Genomic DNA, 19,367 nt, shown 5'->3' with positions numbered 1-19,367 from the left:
GTGTGATTGTTGAGGGCTGACTGGATCACCATTACCTGCTGTAGGTGCCTGCTGTATGCCATACTGGTACTCCTATGAAGCTGAGCCACAATCTGTGCTACTCAGGATATTGATTTTAACCATGTACTGCAATAGTGTGGCATTGCAATAGATAAGCGATTGGACAGTTGCAGGTTCAAGTCCCTACCTAAATCAGGACTAAGTACTTTCCAGAAAATGAATGCTGTAAAAACAAAACCCAGCAGTATCTGGTACCAGTACAAACCATTCCACTTTAAAAAACTAATGGATTACTAAAAAGGTAACTCTGCATTAATAGATAAGAAAAAAAAAGTAATTGTTCCGGCTCTTCAACCTTTGAGAGGAAACAAAACAAAAAACCACCCAAAACACATGCACAGTCTAATCTCCTCTAATTTATAGGGGAGATGTGCATCAGGTGCTTAAACACCTAAAAGGGAATAAGCCATCACTAGAGGTGATGGGCCATGGCCTTCACTAATCTTTGTGCCAAACACAGCAACACTCAGCCAGGGTTTAGAAGTGCCATCTGCCAACATCATGTTATAGCGCACAACAGATCAATATATAGGTTTTGTGAAAAGACTCAGGCCTGAATTCAATGTTTACACCAGCCGTACACTACTTTGAAGCTGCAATTTTTTGTGCAGCAGGACCACTGGAAATGTAATTCACTGATGTGCTCCGGTAGCTTCGGCAGTATAACATCACAGATTTCACCAGTGACTGGCTACTGAAGCTACCACAGACAGCAGCCAATCCCAGATTCAAGTGGTACTGCTGTTACTTTGAATGGCAACTACCTCCTTTCCAGTGTAAATGCAGACAAAAGATGGTCTGAGAGGCTTCTGTCAATGTCTTACAACGACAATGTATTGTAATGCACAGCATTTTTTATTTTTTATTTAAGGCTCAATCTAACAATTCTGTGAAGCACCTGGGGGTTCAAAGTGCTCACGACACCTCTAGATAAATTCTTTGCAGTGCAGTTTCCAAAATTGGGTCACTTGTGGGGTGTTTCCACTGTTTAGTCACAAAGGGGCTCTCCAAACGCAACATGACATCTTCTATAGAATTTCAGCCAATTTGGCGTTCCAAAAGTCAACATGGTGCACTTCCCTTCTAAGCCCAGCCGTATACTAAAACCGTAGTTTTTCCACCATATATAGGGTATCACTGTGGTGAACTCAGGAGAAATTGCACAACAAACTGTATAGGCCATTTTCTCCAATTACCAGTGTGAAAATGAAAAATTGAGGCTAAAAAAGGAACAATTTTCGGGGGAAAAGGATTAATTTTTTTCCTTCCACATTGCTTTACTTCCTGTGAAGCACCTGAAGAATAAACTTACTGGATATGGTTTTGAGCAATTTTGAGGGCAGATTTTAGAATGGTGTCACTCTTGGGTATTTTCTGTCACATTGGCCTCAGTCACTTCAAATGTGATCCTGGAAGAAAAATATAAATAAAATTTGGCCTTGTCAGAAAGGTGAACACCAGGCTCAGTGGTGAAGTGGTTTTTCCCTGAATGCCTGGTAAAGGTAATACTAGACAATCATTAAGGATCACTATGCCTACAATGCATTATATAGGAGGAAACCTTGACAACTAGAAGTTCTAAATAACATGCATCGGAATTGACCTGGGACTCTCCCTGACGGTGTTCACAAAAGGAATAAATTGCTGTTAGCACATAAAACCTCGAGAAGCTCCAGACTTCAGGAATCTAATTTTAAAACTTTGTGAGGTGGTACAGCGTCCCATCCAGATTGCACAAGATGTTTCCTGGAGTGGATCCTCACTGTTGGAGGTGCAGGACAGCAGAGGGGAGTTTGTACACATCTTCTGGTCGTGTCCGGCTCTCCGGGGCCAGGGTGGGAGAGGTAATCAGAGATGTGACGGGAACAACCCAGGCTTTGGGCTCGGAGTTGTTCTTGCTACAACTGACGGAGACTTCGGTCTCCTCATATAAACATTCGCTCCTGCATTTTTTGGTGATGGCGACTAGGTCGTGCTTCCCCTTAAGGTGAAAGGTGGGTGCCCCTCCTACCTTGGCTCTTTGGGCCTCCAGGGTCAGTGATCTTCTACAAATTGAGGAAATTACCTCACTGCTTGACAGGTATGAGCACTCCTACAGAACTTGGTTCCCCTAGTTTCTAATGACTATGATCACCTGCTGTGATTCATAGGAGGGTTGGGTCCCCTGGAGGCAGTAACTTCTCTCCCAGACAATCTTCCCCCACCCCTCTTCCCTTTCCTGTCTCCCTCTCATACTCCTTTCTTTTTCACTTGTGGTCCCCTCCCCTGTTGCAGGAAGTCTGTATTTCTATTGTTATTCTGCCTGTTTAAGGCACTCTTTTCCCTACTTACATTAAATTTTGAAAATTAACAGACTCGCACTATGGATTGAGAGGGACGGTTTGAAGGATTTTATGTATAATGTTGTCTGCTCTCAAAGTCTGCACAAATGTCTTTCAGTTGACGGCTTTCTGTTATGTGCGGGTCTGTTCTATAAAGAATTAAAAAAAAAAAAAATATGCCTCGGAATAAACAGACATGTTCAGTTGAAGAAACAGTCAGCCTCTGAGCAGACATTGAGGACGTTCTGTTTCAGAGGAAGGGGAGGGAGGAAAATTGTGTCACTCCCTCTTGCAGACATCATTAAATGTTCCTTTGACATGCTCTTCATTAAAGGAATCAAATGAAAAGTCATAAAAAGGTGGGTTGAGGAAGTGGCAAGTAGAAACTTCAATTGGCCATATTTTGCAAATTGTAGGGTATTTACTTGCATCAAAATTATTTGGACATTTGAGGATTATTAAATGCTTGAAAATTCATGCAGAGTTTACATGTTTTTTTTTTCTCCAACTGCATGACGAATGAATTTTTATTTTTTTGCTAATGCGAAATGTGGTAATGAACATGGGTTTTCAGCACCATAGGCGCCATAAGCGTTCTAGCAATGGAACATTAAATAAAATAAAAAAATAAAAAAAAGGCGAGGCTGTCAGGCAGTTAACACTGGTTCATAATGGCATATCTACGCAAATTTAGAGTAAGGCAATCAGACAGGAGGCTGTTTATGTAAAGCAGATATTTATTCAGTAAATAAGTACAATTAAAGTTCCAAGGTTGAAAACACCAGTATTGCATACCTGTCCTAAGCTGGTCACAGAGCGTCATACTGTGTGACTAGTGCATCAGTTATCAATAAATATATGCTTAAAAAATACAACACACATAATTGAATGGCATCTCCCTCCAAAGATCCTTCGATCTGATCAGTAATTCTGCTACAGCTTCGTTCTTTGCTAGTGCATATATAGTGCAGACTATGTATCCAGCCACCACCACCAGAGCAAATAAGGTACTCTAATTTCGATTTATGGCATATACACAGGATAAGCAAAACATCCAAGTTGAGAACAGGTCCTCATCACATGCTGCTGTCAGTGGGGAAGTGGCTGTGTTCTACATTCAAATGAATGTGCATGTTCCATTATTGGGACCTGCATCTACTACACATTAATGGCATTACCTGTATGTATTTCATAGACGAACGATGTGAATACCTCTTTAAACAAGTTGTGCAATAACTGCAGTGTGAGACATGAGAAGGGAGCTCTCCTCATGAATTTATTAAATATAAAAGTGTTATGCATTGAATACGTAGCTGCAGATCTTCCACTATAGTCTTCAAAGCCTTACATTTAAAAACAATAGTGGGCAACAGTCACTTAAGTGTCAGCACAGAGCAGGGGTCTCCATCACATGGCTCTCCAGCTGCTGCAAACTACAAAACCCAGCATGTCCTGACTGTATAGTGTGCAGGAGCTGGGAAGTCACAGGTTGGAGACCACTGCCATACAGATTGAGGGGTGGGGGAACAAAAGAACACACCATGAACACCTCAGAGCAAACATGAAATTATACAAAGATTCAGTAATTATTTTGTTTCACAGTAGTCAAAATAAACATACAAAAACATGGAGGGGGGGGGGGGGGGGAGGTAAATAAATTACTTCATTTATACATCAACCTTGGAACAGTAAGACATTCAACCCTCATGTCCCGCATTCCCATAATATACGCGGCATTTTGGTGCACATCAGAATCCAATGTGTTTGCATTCAGCGCAGCACTACTGCTGGCTCATATCCTTCATAATCACAGGCCTCACAGGCTTTATGCATACCCGACACTATCCCGGAGAGGTTATAAAAATGTATGGTGATAATAGGATTACAATCACTGCCTGGCCAGAAGACTAATGTGATTCAGGGAGGTTCTCAGCAGCACTTGGGAGGCACTTATGCAAGACAGGTTCTGTCCTTCCAAACCTTTTTTTTTTTGTTTTGGTCTCCACTGAACAGTCACTAAGAATGTAGAATTCACATAACAGAAAAAAAAACACAAGTCAAAAAACAGATTATGGTTACACTAAACTAAACCCCCCACTACTTTGCTGAGATGACATTATCCGTTGGCGTCACAGCATCCAGATAAAAGTTGTCTATTTGGTCTTTGTACATTTTGGAAACTACCGGTCGCTTCAGTTTCATGGTGGGACCTGAAGCATAAAGAAAAAAAAACAAAAAAAAAACAAAAAACAAAAACATAGGTTAATGTATTGCTAAGCAATAAAAAGTTCTACCAATAAAGTGCAACCAATATTCATGAACGGAGTAAAGCGCCCCCTCACTAATACAAATTAGAGAACACCGGCGCACTCAGCTGACAGCCATCTATGATCGATACATTGCCAAACCCCTATGGCCTCAACCTAGCTCCCACAAAATAAAGGATTGGTTGCTGGAAATCCGACAAGATAGGCTCACGAGATCTCCAAACAGACCTTCCTTATTGGTGGTCTTTAGGCTGTGATACACTGATCTGATGCAGCACAGCCACGAGTGAGGCTTCTACACTGCAACTAATTATGTGAATGTGGTTGCATTGCAAGTACTGCACCACAACACGCCAAGCCTAAAATGGACACCAGCTGGAGCGTAACAGCCACACTCCCCATCATTCCAAAGAGACAACATTCACCTATACTGCAACTTAGGCAATGCTACATTGCAATCGTCTATAGTGCAACTCTTCTAGTTCTAATCTTGCACGATGCATGTCTAGTTTGACGCCACTTCAAGGGGTTGTCCAGGCTTGGGGTTCAAGTCTGCAGTAAGTGCCTGTGACCACAAACATTTGTTTTGCATACAAGCAGTCACATGCTGACTTAAACGGGACTCAAACAAAAAATAAAATAAAAAAAATGTAAAAAGTCAACTACTGATAAAGAGGCTTTATCTATGTTTCAAGTTAATACCTACCTAATTCCCCTCCAGCAACAGAAAAATCCCTGTCGAGAATGATCCACTTTTGAACCTTTTGTGCATTAGATGTGGACTGGTCATTCACTGAGTTTACGCCCTCCTGAATAGCAGCATACACCAGCTTGTCTTTGTGTCCAACTATATCAGAGACTTTGATAGCTTTACTACCAATTTTCTGGCAAAAGTCTAGCGCTTCAGTGGTGAGTTCATCTTCTGGCTCTCCAGAGTCAAAGTTTACATTACACTGTTTGAGAGAATGGTAAAAGAAAAAAAAAAAAAAAAAGAAAAAAAAAGAAAAAACATTTGCGATTAAAAAAAAAATAGGCAAAAAGCACATTAGCAGAATAATGCCTGACAAGATTAACCTCTCTGGCAGTGGTGCCCAGCAGGTGAAGCATGAACAAAGTTTATTAGGACGCACAACTCTTCGTGAGCGGTGCACTGCAGTAAGATGCAACAAATTCATCATCATGACTGACGTTTTATACACATCACATATTGAATGGGGCCCGGTATATCTGCAAAATAGGGAGCGAAAACACACCCATACTACAGTAACATGTAAAAAATGGCTTAAACGCTGAAATAACTGGTTGTCAAAGTGATGACAGATCTTTAAGAAAACAGTGATCAGCAACAGACAAGGACACTTGTATGAAACACTAGCATGATTGACCCATCTTCTAGAAAAAGTTTGGTCTGAAACTCCAGGTTATGGAAACCCGGTATGCAGCGAGGGATCCCACAGCATGTGCCCACTCACCCCTCATTGAGAGATCTTGTGCTTTGCACTAACCTACCATTGATGCATCCTTTACTAAGTGGTCGATTAGTAAACAATGTGACTGTTCTGGTTTTGGTTAAAGAGCACAAAAAAAGGAGAAAGGAAAAACAGAAGTGCACAAGTGAGAGGTGGCTGCAAAAGATTGGGAGAAGTATCCTTATTAACTGGCTTAAAGGCTGGATAGCACCTACACATGAATAAGGCTATGTGCCCACGGGGACAGTGTCCTGCGGTTATATCCGCAGGAGCTCGCAGAAAACCGCAGCACAAATTTGTCTGTTTACATGCTGCGGTTATTCTGCGGAATGTGCTGCGGATATGGTTCGGGCATTCTGCATTGAGGATACAGTACCATGGCTTTGGCACTGCATCCTCAATGCAGAACAAGTTCATACTTCCCTCCATCACGCAGCACTTCACTGTCCGGCCGTGTCTGCCTGCACATTGCCGGAGAAGGTGGGCGGGCCTGAACTAGCTCCGGCTGTCACATGACCGGAGCGCATGCAGGCCCCGCCCACCTCCTGCTTCTGGCTTCACTATGCTCCAGTCTGCACCTATCAAGGCAGGTAAGTATAGGACGCGGTGGAGAAATCCGCAGGAATAATTCACATGCTGCAGATTTTTCCGCAGGGAAATTCGCATTATTTCCGCTGCGGGAAAAAAAAACAAAAAAAAAACCAGCATGGGCACAGCCCTCCCCAAATGCCATAGAAATGGCTGGGGACTCTGTACTGCGGATTTTTGAAAAATCCGCGGAATTTCCACGAAAAAAAAAAAAAAAAAAAAAAAAAAAAATCGCCGCAAATTTCGCTAAATTTCCGCAGCGTGGGCACATAGCCCAATTGAACTTTCATCATGAGCAACGCCTACTCCCCACCCCTAAACAAAAAAAAAATAAATTCACAAGTGTATATAAGTTACCTTCAGGGTCAGTAGCATGGAAAGATACTTTCTTTTGTCGCCGATTACCATGACATTACTAATTAGTGGTATGCGTTCTTTAATGGCATCCTCAATGGGCACAGGAGGAATATTTTCACCACCCGCTGTAATAATGAGCTCTGAAATAGAACAAACAATCTTAGCATGTGTGTTTTAATCCTTCAGAGACCAATTTTGTTTAAATTAAACCCAATTTAAAAAAAAAAAAAAAAAAGTGGAAATTTATGTCGTAATGTAACTGAATTCTACACATCCCAGTGAGGTGGTTTTTTTGGGTTTTTTTTTAATTTCAAAATGCACTTAACATGTTTAGTGGGTGCAACTTTTACATTATAGTATGATAGCATCTAATCATTCCTCTTAATAAGGAGACTATCTGGCTATTCGGACCTTACTCAGTATTTACTGGTATCTCTCCTCTTTTTCCACCACTCCTTGTGCCCTACATCTTTTTGTATGCTCACAAGCCACTTTCCATGCGTTTGTGTATTTTTTTTTTTTTAAAATCTTCAAAATGTTACTCCATGACAGTTATATGCATTTCTTACATTACATGTGAGAACTTGAACCCAACAGGGAAAAGTGTGCAGGAAGTATTATCTAAACATGTGCATTTGGATTATAGGGAATTTAGATTGTGAGCCCCAATGGGAACAGTGTTGCTGAGGTAAGTAAAGTATTGTGGAATCAATGGCGCTATGTAAGTGAATAAAGTTTAGATAGATACATATATTTTTGAAATTCAGCCTTTGCAAATTGAAATACACTACCCTTGTTTTGTTGGGAGAATACATTCACTGCAAGTAAACATCCTCCCAAAGTGCGTTAAATATGATGCAAGATCCCTACTATCCACATACCCAGGCTTTTCTTCATACAGCTAAAATCTATATTCATCAACTTTGAATGGGGGCACTAAACCTGGACTTTGTTTTAGATGCTTATTTAAACCTAAGGCCAATGGAGGGATGGTATTCCCGGACATTGCATTATTCTACAAGATATCACTAATGATAATGACATTCTGAACTAGTCCTCACAAATAAAAAAAAAAAAATTCCCACAATCCCCTCTTACTCCGATGACCCCTTCACAAAAGCAAAAAAAAAAAAAAAAAAAAAAAAAACCCCCAACATATTACCCTTATGGTATTTGGTTCATGATTAACAATCCTTATAATTTCTGACCTCTTCACAAAGGCCTACTAAACCATCCTTTCCCAATCAACTTCACGGTTCAAGTCCCAGGACTATCTTAACTAGCCCTCTAACCTGGTTCTCACTCAAGGGATGGGGTGGTTATGCACCTTGATGCTTCCCCAGCTGGACAGACCAAGGGAGCTTGGCTCCTACATTGTCAACCATCTCACTATTTTTGTTTAAATTTTTCAGTCATATCTCTGAAGAGACTTCACATTATCAAACTACACGTACACAATTCTCCTTCCCATTTAGAGTCGCTACTCTACTTTCTGCTCCTAAGGCTATGTGTGCACGTGTGCGTAATTCATGCAGTTACGCTGCGATCTGCACAGCAGCGTAACTCCATGCGTCCTGCATCCCCTGCACAGTCTATGGAGATTGTGCAGGAGCCATGTGCACGTGGCATATTAGAACGCAGCGATTCGGCTGCTGCCTGAATCGCTGCGTTCTAAGTAGTGAGATGTCACTTCTTCCATGCGCTTTACATGCTGTCTATAGCGAGAGGCAGCATGCAGAGCGCACGAATCTGCCGGCACCATGCGCTTCAGAACGCAGCTGATCAGCTGCGCTCTGAAGCGCACCTTTTAGCTGCGGTGCAGAGCGCACACAGCCTAAGAGAGGGGGACTGAAATTAACTAGCGTTCACAATAGCTTGGGAAACTGAATTACAACAATCTACCCCAATCTTCTTGGCCTTCAACCTCTCAGAGAGTAAACAGAAAAATTATAAAAATGCCCTCTAGCTGGTACAGACCCCTGATCCTGAGCTACCCCTTTCAACCTCAGCATTCTGAGCTCAGCTTCCCTTCTGGTCAGCTATGATCTTTATAATAAATATAACAAAATGTATTAAGATTCAGTCCACTTGTCTCCAGAAAAGGTTCAGTTCTCTTTTATATCAAGCTCACTGTTCTCTAAAGAAAGGTCTAATCTTTCTACAAAAGGAGCCCATTGTGATATCCCATGCCACCGGAAGACCTCACAGGTGCCCTCTCGGGCAGTGGCTGGGCCTTTGTAGGATGGAAGAGCTCATCGACTGGAACAATGACAGGACTGACCAATTCTTCAGAACATGGAGCCCCTGGTTTTTGCTTAAAGAAAACTGAGTAATTCCTAGCTTGGCTAGATAACCAATTCAAAAGTCTAAGTATAGACCAACACCTCCTTTAAACTTTTTTTCCCCTTCTGCCTCTTTTCAATTTCCTTTATCTTTTATGAATAGAAGTACATTTTTAGTCATACTGCTTGACTTTATGTACTGTGTTTCTATTGCAGGTGTTTATGATGTCATTAAACATATTTAAAGCAAACATTTTCTATAGGTCCACCTCACATTCACATCAATTTTTAAACATTTTGTTCAGATTTTGTAAAAGGATAAAAGCTTAGCAATTTTTTCAAGGAAATTTACATATCCCAATTTAAAACAATGAGTCCTTTTTAGGTTCAAAGTGACATGCAATTTTTGTTTACAAAATAAAAAAAACACACACACAAACCACACACACACACACAAACCACACAAACCACACAAACCACACACACACACACACACACACACACACACACACACACACAAACCACACACACACACACACACCACACACAAACCACACACACACACACACACCACACACAAACCACACACACACAAACCACACACACACACACACACACACACACACAAACCACACACACACACACACACAAACCACACACACACACCACAAAAACAAGGAACAAGAAATTTTCCCTGGCAAAAGAAGAAAGCTGAACCAAAAGCCAAAATCCCTACCTTTAATTCTACCGGTAATGAACAAGAATCCTTTGTCATCGTGTTTTCCAAGGTCTCCAGAATGCAGCCAGCCCTCTTCATCTATGGACTCCTTGGTTTTGTCTTCCATATTTAGGTAACCCATAAAGACATGTCGGCCCCAGAATAATATTTCTCCACTCCCATCACCATCCGGCTGGTAAATTTTTGTTTTGCAGCCAGATACTACTTTTCCACAACTGTAAAAGAAACACAAGTTACTAGTCAAAAAAAAATAAAGAAGGGAATTTTGTTTACTTACCGTAAATTCCTTTTCTTCTAGCTCCAATTGGGAGACCCAGACAATTGGGGTGTATAGCTATGCCTCCGGAGGCCACACAAAGTATTACACTAAAAGTGTAAAGCCCCTCCCCTTCTGCCTATACACCCCCCGTGCTCACGGGCTCCTCAGTTTTGGTGCAAAAGCAAGAAGGAGGAAAAAATTATAAATTGGTTTAAAGTAAATTCAATCCGAAGGAATATCGGAGAACTGAAACCATTCAACATGAACAACATGTGTACACAAAAAACAGGGGCGGGTGCTGGGTCTCCCAATTGGAGCTAGAAGAAAAGGAATTTACGGTAAGTAAACAAAATTCCCTTCTTTGTCGCTCCATTGGGAGACCCAGACAATTGGGACGTCCAAAAGCAGTACCTGGGTGGGTAAATAATACCTCATAATAGAGCCGCAACCGGCTCCGTCCTACAGGTGGGCAACCGCCGCCTGAAGGACTCGCCTACCTAGGCTGGCATCTGCCGAAGCATAGGTATGCACCTGATAGTGTTTCGTGAAAGTGTGCAGGCTCGACCAGGTAGCCGCCTGACACACCTGCTGAGCCGTAGCCTGGTGCCGCAAAGCCCAGGACGCTCCCACGGCCCTGGTAGAATGGGCCTTCAGCCCTGAGGGAACCGGAAGCCCGGAGGAACGATAAGCCTCGAGAATTGGTTCCTTGATCCACCGAGCCAGGGTTGATTTGGAAGCTTGTGTCCCTTTACGCTGGCCAGCGACAAGGACAGAGTGTGCATCCGAGCGGCGCAGGGGCGCCGTACGAGAAATGTAGAATCTGAGTGCTCTCACCAGATCTAACAAGTGCAAATCCTTTTCACATTGGTGAACTGGATGAGGACAAAAAGAGGGTAAGGAGATATCCTGATTGAGATGAAAGGGGGATACCACCTTAGGGAGAAAGTCCGGAACCGGACGCAGAACCACCTTGTCCTGGTGAAACACCAGGAAGGGGGCTTTGCATGACAGCGCTGCTAGCTCAGACACTCTCCGAAGTGAAGTGACTGCTACTAGGAAAACCACCTTCTGCGAAAGGCGTGAGAGAGATATCCCTCATTGGCTCGAACGGTGGTTTCTGAAGAACCATCAGCACCCTGTTCAGATCCCAGGGTTCTAACGGACGCTTGTAAGGAGGGACGATGTGACAAACCCCCTGCAGGAACGTGCGTACCTGTGGAAGTCTGGCTAGGCGCTTCTGAAAAAAGACAGAAAGCGCAGAGACTTGTCCCTTAAGGGAGCCTAGCGACAAACCCTTTTCTAATCCGGATTGAAGGAAGGACAGAAAAGTGGGCAAGGTAAACGGCCAGGGAGAAACACCCTGAGCAGAGCACCACAACAGGAATATTTTCCACGTCCTGTGGTAGATCTTGGCGGACGTTGGTTTCCTAGCCTGTCTCATAGTGGCAATGACCTCTTGAGATAATCCTGAAGACGCTAGGATCCAGGACTCAATGGCCACACAGTCCGGTTGAGGGCCGCAGAATTCAGATGGAAAAACGGCCCTTGAGACAGCAAGTCTGGTCGGTCTGGTAGTGCCCATGGTTGGCCGACCGTGAGATGCCACAGATCCGGGTACCACGACCTCCTCGGCCAGTCTGGAGCGACGAGGATGGCGCGGCAGCAGTCGGCCCTGATCTTGCGTAACACTCTGGGCAACAGTGCCAGAGGAGGAAACACATAAGGGAGTTGAAACTGCGACCAATCCTGAACTAAGGCGTCTGCCGCCAGAGCTCTGTGATCTTGAGACCGTGCCATGAATGTCGGGACCTTGTTGTTGTGCCGGGACGCCATTAGGTCGACGTCCGGCATGCCCCAGCGGCAACAGATCTCCTGAAACACGTCCGGGTGAAGGGACCATTCCCCTGCGTCCATGCCCTGGCGACTGAGATAATCTGCTTCCCAGTTTTCTACGCCCGGGATGTGAACTGCGGATATGGTGGAGGCTGTGGCTTCCACCCACAGCAGAATCCGCCGAACTTCCTGGAAGGCTTGCCGACTGCGTGTCCCGCCTTGGTGGTTGATGTATGCCACCGCTGTGGAGTTGTCCGACTGAATTCGGATCTGTTTGCCTTCCAGCCACGGCTGGAACGCCTTTAGGGCAAGATACACTGCCCTTATCTCCAGAACATTGATCTGAAGGGAGGACTCTGTCTGAGTCCAAGTCCCCTGAGCCCTGTGGTGGAGAAAGACCGCTCCCCACCCTGACAGGCTCGCGTCCATCGTGACCACAGCCCAGGATGGGGGCAGGAAGGATTTCCCCTTCGACAGAGAAGTGGGAAGAAGCCACCACTGAAGGGAAGCTTTGGCTGCCCGAGAAAGGGAGACGTTCCTGTCGAGGGACGTCGACTTCCTGTCCCATTTGCGGAGAATGTCCCATTGAAGTGGGCGCAGATGAAACTGCGCAAAAGGAACTGCCTCCATTGCTGCCACCATCTTCCCTAGGAAGTGCATGAGGCGCCTCAGGGGGTGTGACTGACCATGAAGGAGAGATTGCACCCCTGCCTGTAGTGAACGCTGTTTGTTCAGCGGAAGCTTCACTATCGCTGAGAGAGTATGAAACCCCATGCCAAGATATGTCAGTGATTGGGCCGGTGTCAGATTTGACTTTGGAAAATTGATGATCCACCCGAAACTCTGGAGAGTTTCCAGAGCAATGTTCAGGCTGTGTTGGCATGCCCCTTGAGAGGGTGCCTTGACAAGGAGATCGTCTAAGTAAGGGATCACCGAGTGTCCCTGAGAGTGTAGGATTGCCACCACTGTTGCCATGACCTTGGTGAAGACCCGTGGGGCTGTCGCCAGGCCAAAAGGTAGTGCAACGAACTGAAGGTGTTCGTCCCCTATGGCGAAACGCAGGAAGCGCTGATGCTCTGGTGCAATCGGTACGTGGAGATAAGCATCTTTGATGTCTATTGATGCCAGGAAATCTCCTTGGGACATTGAGGCAATGACGGAGCGGAGCGATTCCATCCGGAACCGCCTGGTTTTCACATGCTTGTTGAGCAGTTTTAGGTCCAGAACGGGACGGAAGGATCCGTCCTTTTTTGGCACTACGAACAAGTTGGAGTAAAAACCGTGACCCCGTTGCTGAAGAGGAACCGGGATCACCACTCCTTCCGCCTTCAGGGTGCCCACCGCCTGCATAAGAGCCTCGGCTCTGTCGGGGGGCGGAGATGTTCTGAAGAAACGAGTCGGAGGACGAGAGCTGAACTCTATCCTGTAACCGTGAGATAGAATGTCTCTCACCCATCGGTCTTTTACTTGTGGCAGCCAGGCGTCGCAAAAGCGGGAGAGCCTGCCACCGACCGAGGATGCGGTTTGAGGAGGCCGAAAGTCATGAGGAGGCCGCTTTGGGAGCGGTTCCTCCGGCGGTCTTTTTAGGACGTGACTTAGACCGCCATGCATCGGAGTTCCTCTGATCTTTCTGAGGCCTTTTGGACGAGGAAAATTGAGACCTGCCCGCGGTCCGAAAGGACCGAAACCTCGATTGTACCTTCCGTGGTTGAGGTCTGTTTGGTTTGGACTGGGGCAAGGATGAATCCTTTCCCTTGGATTGTTTAATGATTTCATCCAATCGCTCACCAAACAAGCGGTCGCCAGACAATGGCAAACCGGTTAAGAACTTTTTGGAAGCAGAGTCTGCCTTCCATTCACGTAGCCACATGGCCCTGCGGAGTACCACCGAATTGGCGGATGCCACCGCCGTACGGCTCGCCGAGTCCAGGATAGCATTAATGGCGTAGGACGCAAACGCCGACGCCTGATTGGTTAAGGACACCACTTGCGGGGCAGATGTACGTGTTACTGCATGAATCTGCGCCTGACAAGCTGAGATAGCTTGGAGCGCCCATACGGCTGCGAATGCTGGAGCAAAAGACGCGCCTATAGCTTCATAGATGGATTTCAACCATAGTTCCATCTGTCTGTCAGTGGCATCTTTGAGTGAAGCCCCATCTTCCACTGCAACTATGGATCTAGCCGCCAGTCTGGAGATTGGAGGATCCACCTTAGGACACTGAGTCCAGCCCTTGACAACCTCGGGGGGGAAGGGATAACGAGTGTACTTAAGGCGCTTGGAAAAACGCTTGTCTGGACAGTCTCGGTTTTTCTGGATTGCCTCTCTGAAGTCAGAGTGATCCAGAAACATATTTAATGTACGCTTTGGAAACCTGAAACGGAATTTCTCCTGAGAAGCAGACTCCTCAATTGGAGGGGCTGGGGGAGAAATATCCAACACCTGATTGATGGTCGCTATAAGGTCATTCACTACTGCGTCACCTTCAGGTGTATCTAGGTTGAGAGCGGCTTCAGGATCAGAATCCTGATCTGATACCTCCGCTTCATCCTCCAGAGAGTCCCCCTGCTGGGACCCTGAACAGTGTGATGAAGTGGAGGGAATTTCCCAGCGACCCCGCTTGGGCGGCCTGGGACTGCGGTCCGTGTCAGAGACCTCACCCTGGGACCTATGGGTTACCCCCGGGGCACTTTGCTGTTCCAATTGAGGGGGACCAGGGGTCAAGGATTGGATAGAGCCCGGGGCCTGAATCACCGGTCTGGACTGCAATGCTTCCAGTATTTTAGCAGACCATTTATCCATAGTCTCAGAAAGTTTGTCAGCAAATACTGCAAACTCCGTCCCTGTCACCTGGACAGTGGTAGCAGGTGGTTCCACCTGGGCCACCAGTCGCAGAGGCTCCGGCTGAGTAAGTGCCACAGGGGCCGAGCATTGCACACAATGAGGGTCAGTGGAACCTGCCGGTAGTACAGCTGTACATGAGGTACAGGTTGCAAAGTACGCCTGTGCTTTGGCACCCTTGCTTTTTGCAGATGACATGTTGTCTCCTCTGAGAACAACCAGGAGGGTATATAGCCAAAAATCAACAGAGCGACCGTACAGTGCAATGTATAGCCTATATATATATATATATATATATATATATATATATATATATATATATATATATATATACATACACACACTTCGGTACTCAGTGGGGCCAGCACCACAGGTGCTGCTTACCGACCGCTCAGAGCGGTTGTGTGGTCACCAGATTCCCTGCCTGGGTCTCCCTGTGTTGTCTCTCCTCTCCAGCGTCTGAATCGCTGACAGGAATGGCTGCCGGCGTTCTGTGGGGAGGAGGTGACCGTGGGCGTGCCCAAGAAAAGTGCGGGAATCCAGTGCCCCACTGTACTGAGTGAGGAGGGAGGAGGATACTAATGTATGCTCCAGCCCTCAGCGCTGACGATCCGTGCAGCGTCCCGCCCTTCCCCTGACTGGCAGGCCTGTGGGCGGGAATATACGACACTAGGCCGCAGAAGCCGGGGACTAAAGTTATAAGCGCGGCCGCGCGGTAGTCCCCGGCGCACTAACACACCCAGCAGTGCTGCAGTGTGTATGGCACAAGCGCTGCATGCGCGGTAGTCCCCGGCGCACTAACACACCCAGCAGTGCTGTAATGTGTATGGCACCAGCGCTCCATGCGCGGTCCCCACGGGGACACAGAGTACCTCATAGTAGCAGGGCCTTGTCCCTGACGATACCCAGCTCCTATCCTGCAGATTCCCAGGGGCTGCGGAGGGAGCACGGTCCCAGCGCCTGGAGACCGATCCGGATCCCACTTCACCCAGAGCCCATTAAGGGATGGGGAAGGAAAACAGCATGTGGCTCCTGCCTGTGTACCCGCAATGGGCACCTCAACAACACCGCCGACAAAGTGGGGTGAGAAGGGAGCATGCTGGGGGCCCTGTTATGGGCCCTCTTTTCTTCCATCCGACCTAGTCAGCAGCTGCTGCTGACTAAGTTGTGGAGCTTATGCGTGGATGTCTGCCTCCTTCGCACAAAGCATAAAAACTGAGGAGCCCGTGAGCACGGAGGGTGTATAGGCAGAAGGGGAGGGGCTTTACACTTTTAGTGTAATACTTTGTGTGGCCTCCGGAGGCATAGCTATACACCCCAATTGTCTGGGTCTCCCAATGGAGCGACAAAGAAAATTATATTACACATAACTAAACCCTGTTTTAAAGAGTAGTTTCACACAGAAACACATGAATTTAAATGAGGCTAAAACACAAGTGTCACTAGAAGTCACGTTTCGTAAAGATTGATTTCTAAACACCAAGACAGAATATTTCCAAGGCAAAGGAAATGCAGGCCAAGTAATAGTAACTAGAGGCTCTATGGTCTTGATCAACTTGAGCATACCTGGTGATTCTGAAGGCATCAGGCAGAGAAACAGTGTGGGGGCCAGAGCTTTCGCTCATTCCATAAAGTTCATACACCGGAATATTGAGGCTGAGGAAAAACTCCAGAGTATCTTTTGTAATGGGAGCAGCTCCAGTATAACATTTTGTACAGCGGTCCAAACCAAGAGCTTTGCGTACTTTCTTAAACACCAATTTTTTTGCCACATGATACTTCACTGGTTGAGGGGAGGCCCTGTAGGAGCAAATACAAAGTTAGTTATCAGTCACGGTTTAATTATTTGTGTTCAAGGCATTTCAGAAACAAAACTTGACACATTTTATAACCAAGAAACTATGAAAATTAGTTAAAAAAAAAAAAAAAAGTTAGAGCCCAGTCATATGCGATGCATGGACTGGCCGGCTGCTCTCCCAACCAGAGTGTGATAGCTTCATGTCTTTCTGTGCAGCTGTCACGCTCGGGGTCCGGAGAGTCAGCCAGTCTGCATTATAGTCGGATATCACTCAGATTTATAAACTGCGCCCTTAGATTGACAGATTCTCCACTCCTAGCAATTCTTGTAACCCCTTCGACACATGACATACATTTACAGAGGCAGCATCTTTCCTGTCAGAGGGAGAGGATGGGTGACCATCACAGCCATTAACAGCAAGTGTAGCAGTGTTACGCCCACAACTGTTAACCTGTTAAATGCAACTGTCCATCTGACAGCAGCATTTAATGTGCATGTAATTCTATGCACCCATCCCCTCCCCCGTGATGAGAAAGCAAAGGTGCCGATCGGTTGATATGATGGCTTGGGATCTGCTGCTGAACCCCACATCAGTCATGACTGTTCTTTTGTGAAAGTCTGCGTGTAGCTAGCGTTTATAGGAGATCGTGCCACTCATCTAGAGGGGAGAGAGGAAACCCCCCCCCCCCCTAAAATCTAAGTATATATTAACAAAAAAAAAAATAATTAAATTTGAAAAACTGAGAAAAAAAACCAAACCTGGCTGGAAAGTGTTAATATCTTGAGAATGTACCTAAAATACTCTAGGATGGAGTCTTACCCGTTCATTCTCTTCAAATTTGTTTCTAAGCCTACACCTTTTGCCCAGGATGCCACTTTGCGTTTGATTGTAGAAGATTTAGCTCCAACAGCTTTCATTTTCTCCTGCATTTTTTCCCACACCCTAGGAACACCCATAAATGCAGTCGGTCTGACTTCTTTCAAGGTGTTTCCCAATGATCCCTAAGAAACAAAAAATGTTAAAAATTAATAGACAATCCATCGTTTTCTTCATCAAATGCAGTGAACTCTAGGTGGTTCAGTAACCCGTACAGAAAATTACCTTCAAAGCATCGGGCTGAGCAAAATAAGTGGCTCCACCATACTTCATAGTCAACCAGATGTCTATCATCTGCGCTGCAACATGGCTAAGGGGCAAATAGCTGACCACTACCTCTTGTTGGTCAGTAGCCTCTTGGAGACTGACGGTCTTTCCAGCTGCTGTGGCTGTCCATGTGATCTGTAATAAATGCATTTCTCATTAAATTTGAAACATAAAGGTTAGGTCCATACAGGGAAAACCCATCTATACAATTTATGATAGTGCATCTGTCACCAGGCTGCCAAAATACCTCTGAAACCCCCCCACTAATTGAAAGTTGATCTCTGTATTAACACCAACTACACTACTGATAGGCAGCTTTCTGCCCATGTACAATGTATGTAGAAAGCTGCCAATAAGTGGTGGGGGCGGAGTTACAACACGAAGCCCAGTAAGCATCACTAGGAACAGTGAATAAAGTAGTGTCAATGCTCTACCTGGCTGTTTGTTCATCACTAGGAACAGGGCAAAGAAGGGAATTTTGTTTACTTACCGTAAATTCCTTTTCTTCTAGCTCCAATTGGGAGACCCAGACAATTAGGGTGTATAGGCTATGCCTCCGGAGGCCGCACAAAGTATTACACTAAAAGTGTAAAGCCCCTCCCCTTCTGCCTATACACCCCCCGTGCTCCCACGGGCTCCTCAGTTTTGGTGCAAAAGCAAGAAGGAGGAAAAAAAATTATAAACTGGTTTAAAGTAAATTCAATCCGAAGGAATATCGGAGAACTGAAACCATTCAACATGAACATGTGTACACAAAAAAACAGGGGCGGGTGCTGGGTCTCCCAATTGGAGCTAGAAGAAAAGGAATTTACGATAAGTAAACAAAATTCCCTTCTGTCGCTCCATTGGGAGACCCAGACAATTGGGACGTCCAAAAGCAGTCCCTGGGTGGGTAAAATAATACCTCGTAATAGAGCCGTAAAACGGCCCCTTCCTACAGGTGGGCAACCGCCGCCTGAAGGACTCGTCTACCTAGGCTGGCATCCGCCGAAGCATAGGTATGCACCTGATAGTGTTTCGTGAAAGTGTGCAGGCTCGAGCAGGTAGCCGCCTGACACACCTGCTGAGCTGTAGCCTGGTGCCTCAAAGCCCAGGACGCGCCCACGGCTCTGGTAGAATGGACCTTCAGCCCTGCGGGAACCGGAAGCCCAGCAGAACGGTAAGCTTCGAGAATTGGCTCCTTGATCCACCGAGCCAGGGTTGATTTGGAAGCCTGTGACCCTTTACGCTGGCCAGCGACAAGGACAAAGAGTGCATCCGAGCGGCGCAGGGGCGCCGTACGAGAAATGTAGAGTCTGAGTGCTCTCACCAGATCTAACAAGTGCAAATCCTTTTCACATTGGTGAACTGGATGAGGACAAAAAGAGGGTAAGGAGATATCCTGATTGAGATGAAAGGGGGATACCAC

General features: G+C 45.7%; 1 protein-coding gene across 3 annotated transcripts in view; it reads right to left on the bottom strand.

The window, feature by feature from the left end:
* Positions 1–3,100: 3,100 nt before the first annotated feature.
* The window catches only part of ACSBG2 (acyl-CoA synthetase bubblegum family member 2), a 165,189-nt gene continuing 148,922 nt past the window's right edge, over positions 3,101–19,367 (bottom strand). For all 3 annotated transcript variants that reach the window (XM_075352529.1, XM_075352530.1, XM_075352528.1), the window contains exons 9-15: positions 17,918–18,094; positions 17,636–17,817; positions 16,584–16,817; positions 10,081–10,298; positions 7,063–7,202; positions 5,355–5,601; positions 3,101–4,591 (exon numbers count right to left, since the gene is read on the bottom strand). In XM_075352529.1, coding sequence (XP_075208644.1) covers positions 4,479–4,591; positions 5,355–5,601; positions 7,063–7,202; positions 10,081–10,298; positions 16,584–16,817; positions 17,636–17,817; positions 17,918–18,094 — 1,311 coding nt within the window. In that variant the 3' untranslated portion in view covers positions 3,101–4,478. The remainder of the gene's footprint in view (positions 4,592–5,354; positions 5,602–7,062; positions 7,203–10,080; positions 10,299–16,583; positions 16,818–17,635; positions 17,818–17,917; positions 18,095–19,367) is intronic.

Source organism: Anomaloglossus baeobatrachus, chromosome 1, assembly GCF_048569485.1.
Source record: "Anomaloglossus baeobatrachus isolate aAnoBae1 chromosome 1, aAnoBae1.hap1, whole genome shotgun sequence".
Lineage (NCBI taxonomy): Eukaryota > Metazoa > Chordata > Amphibia > Anura > Aromobatidae > Anomaloglossus > Anomaloglossus baeobatrachus.
This window is presented reverse-complemented; position numbering and strand designations above follow the sequence as displayed.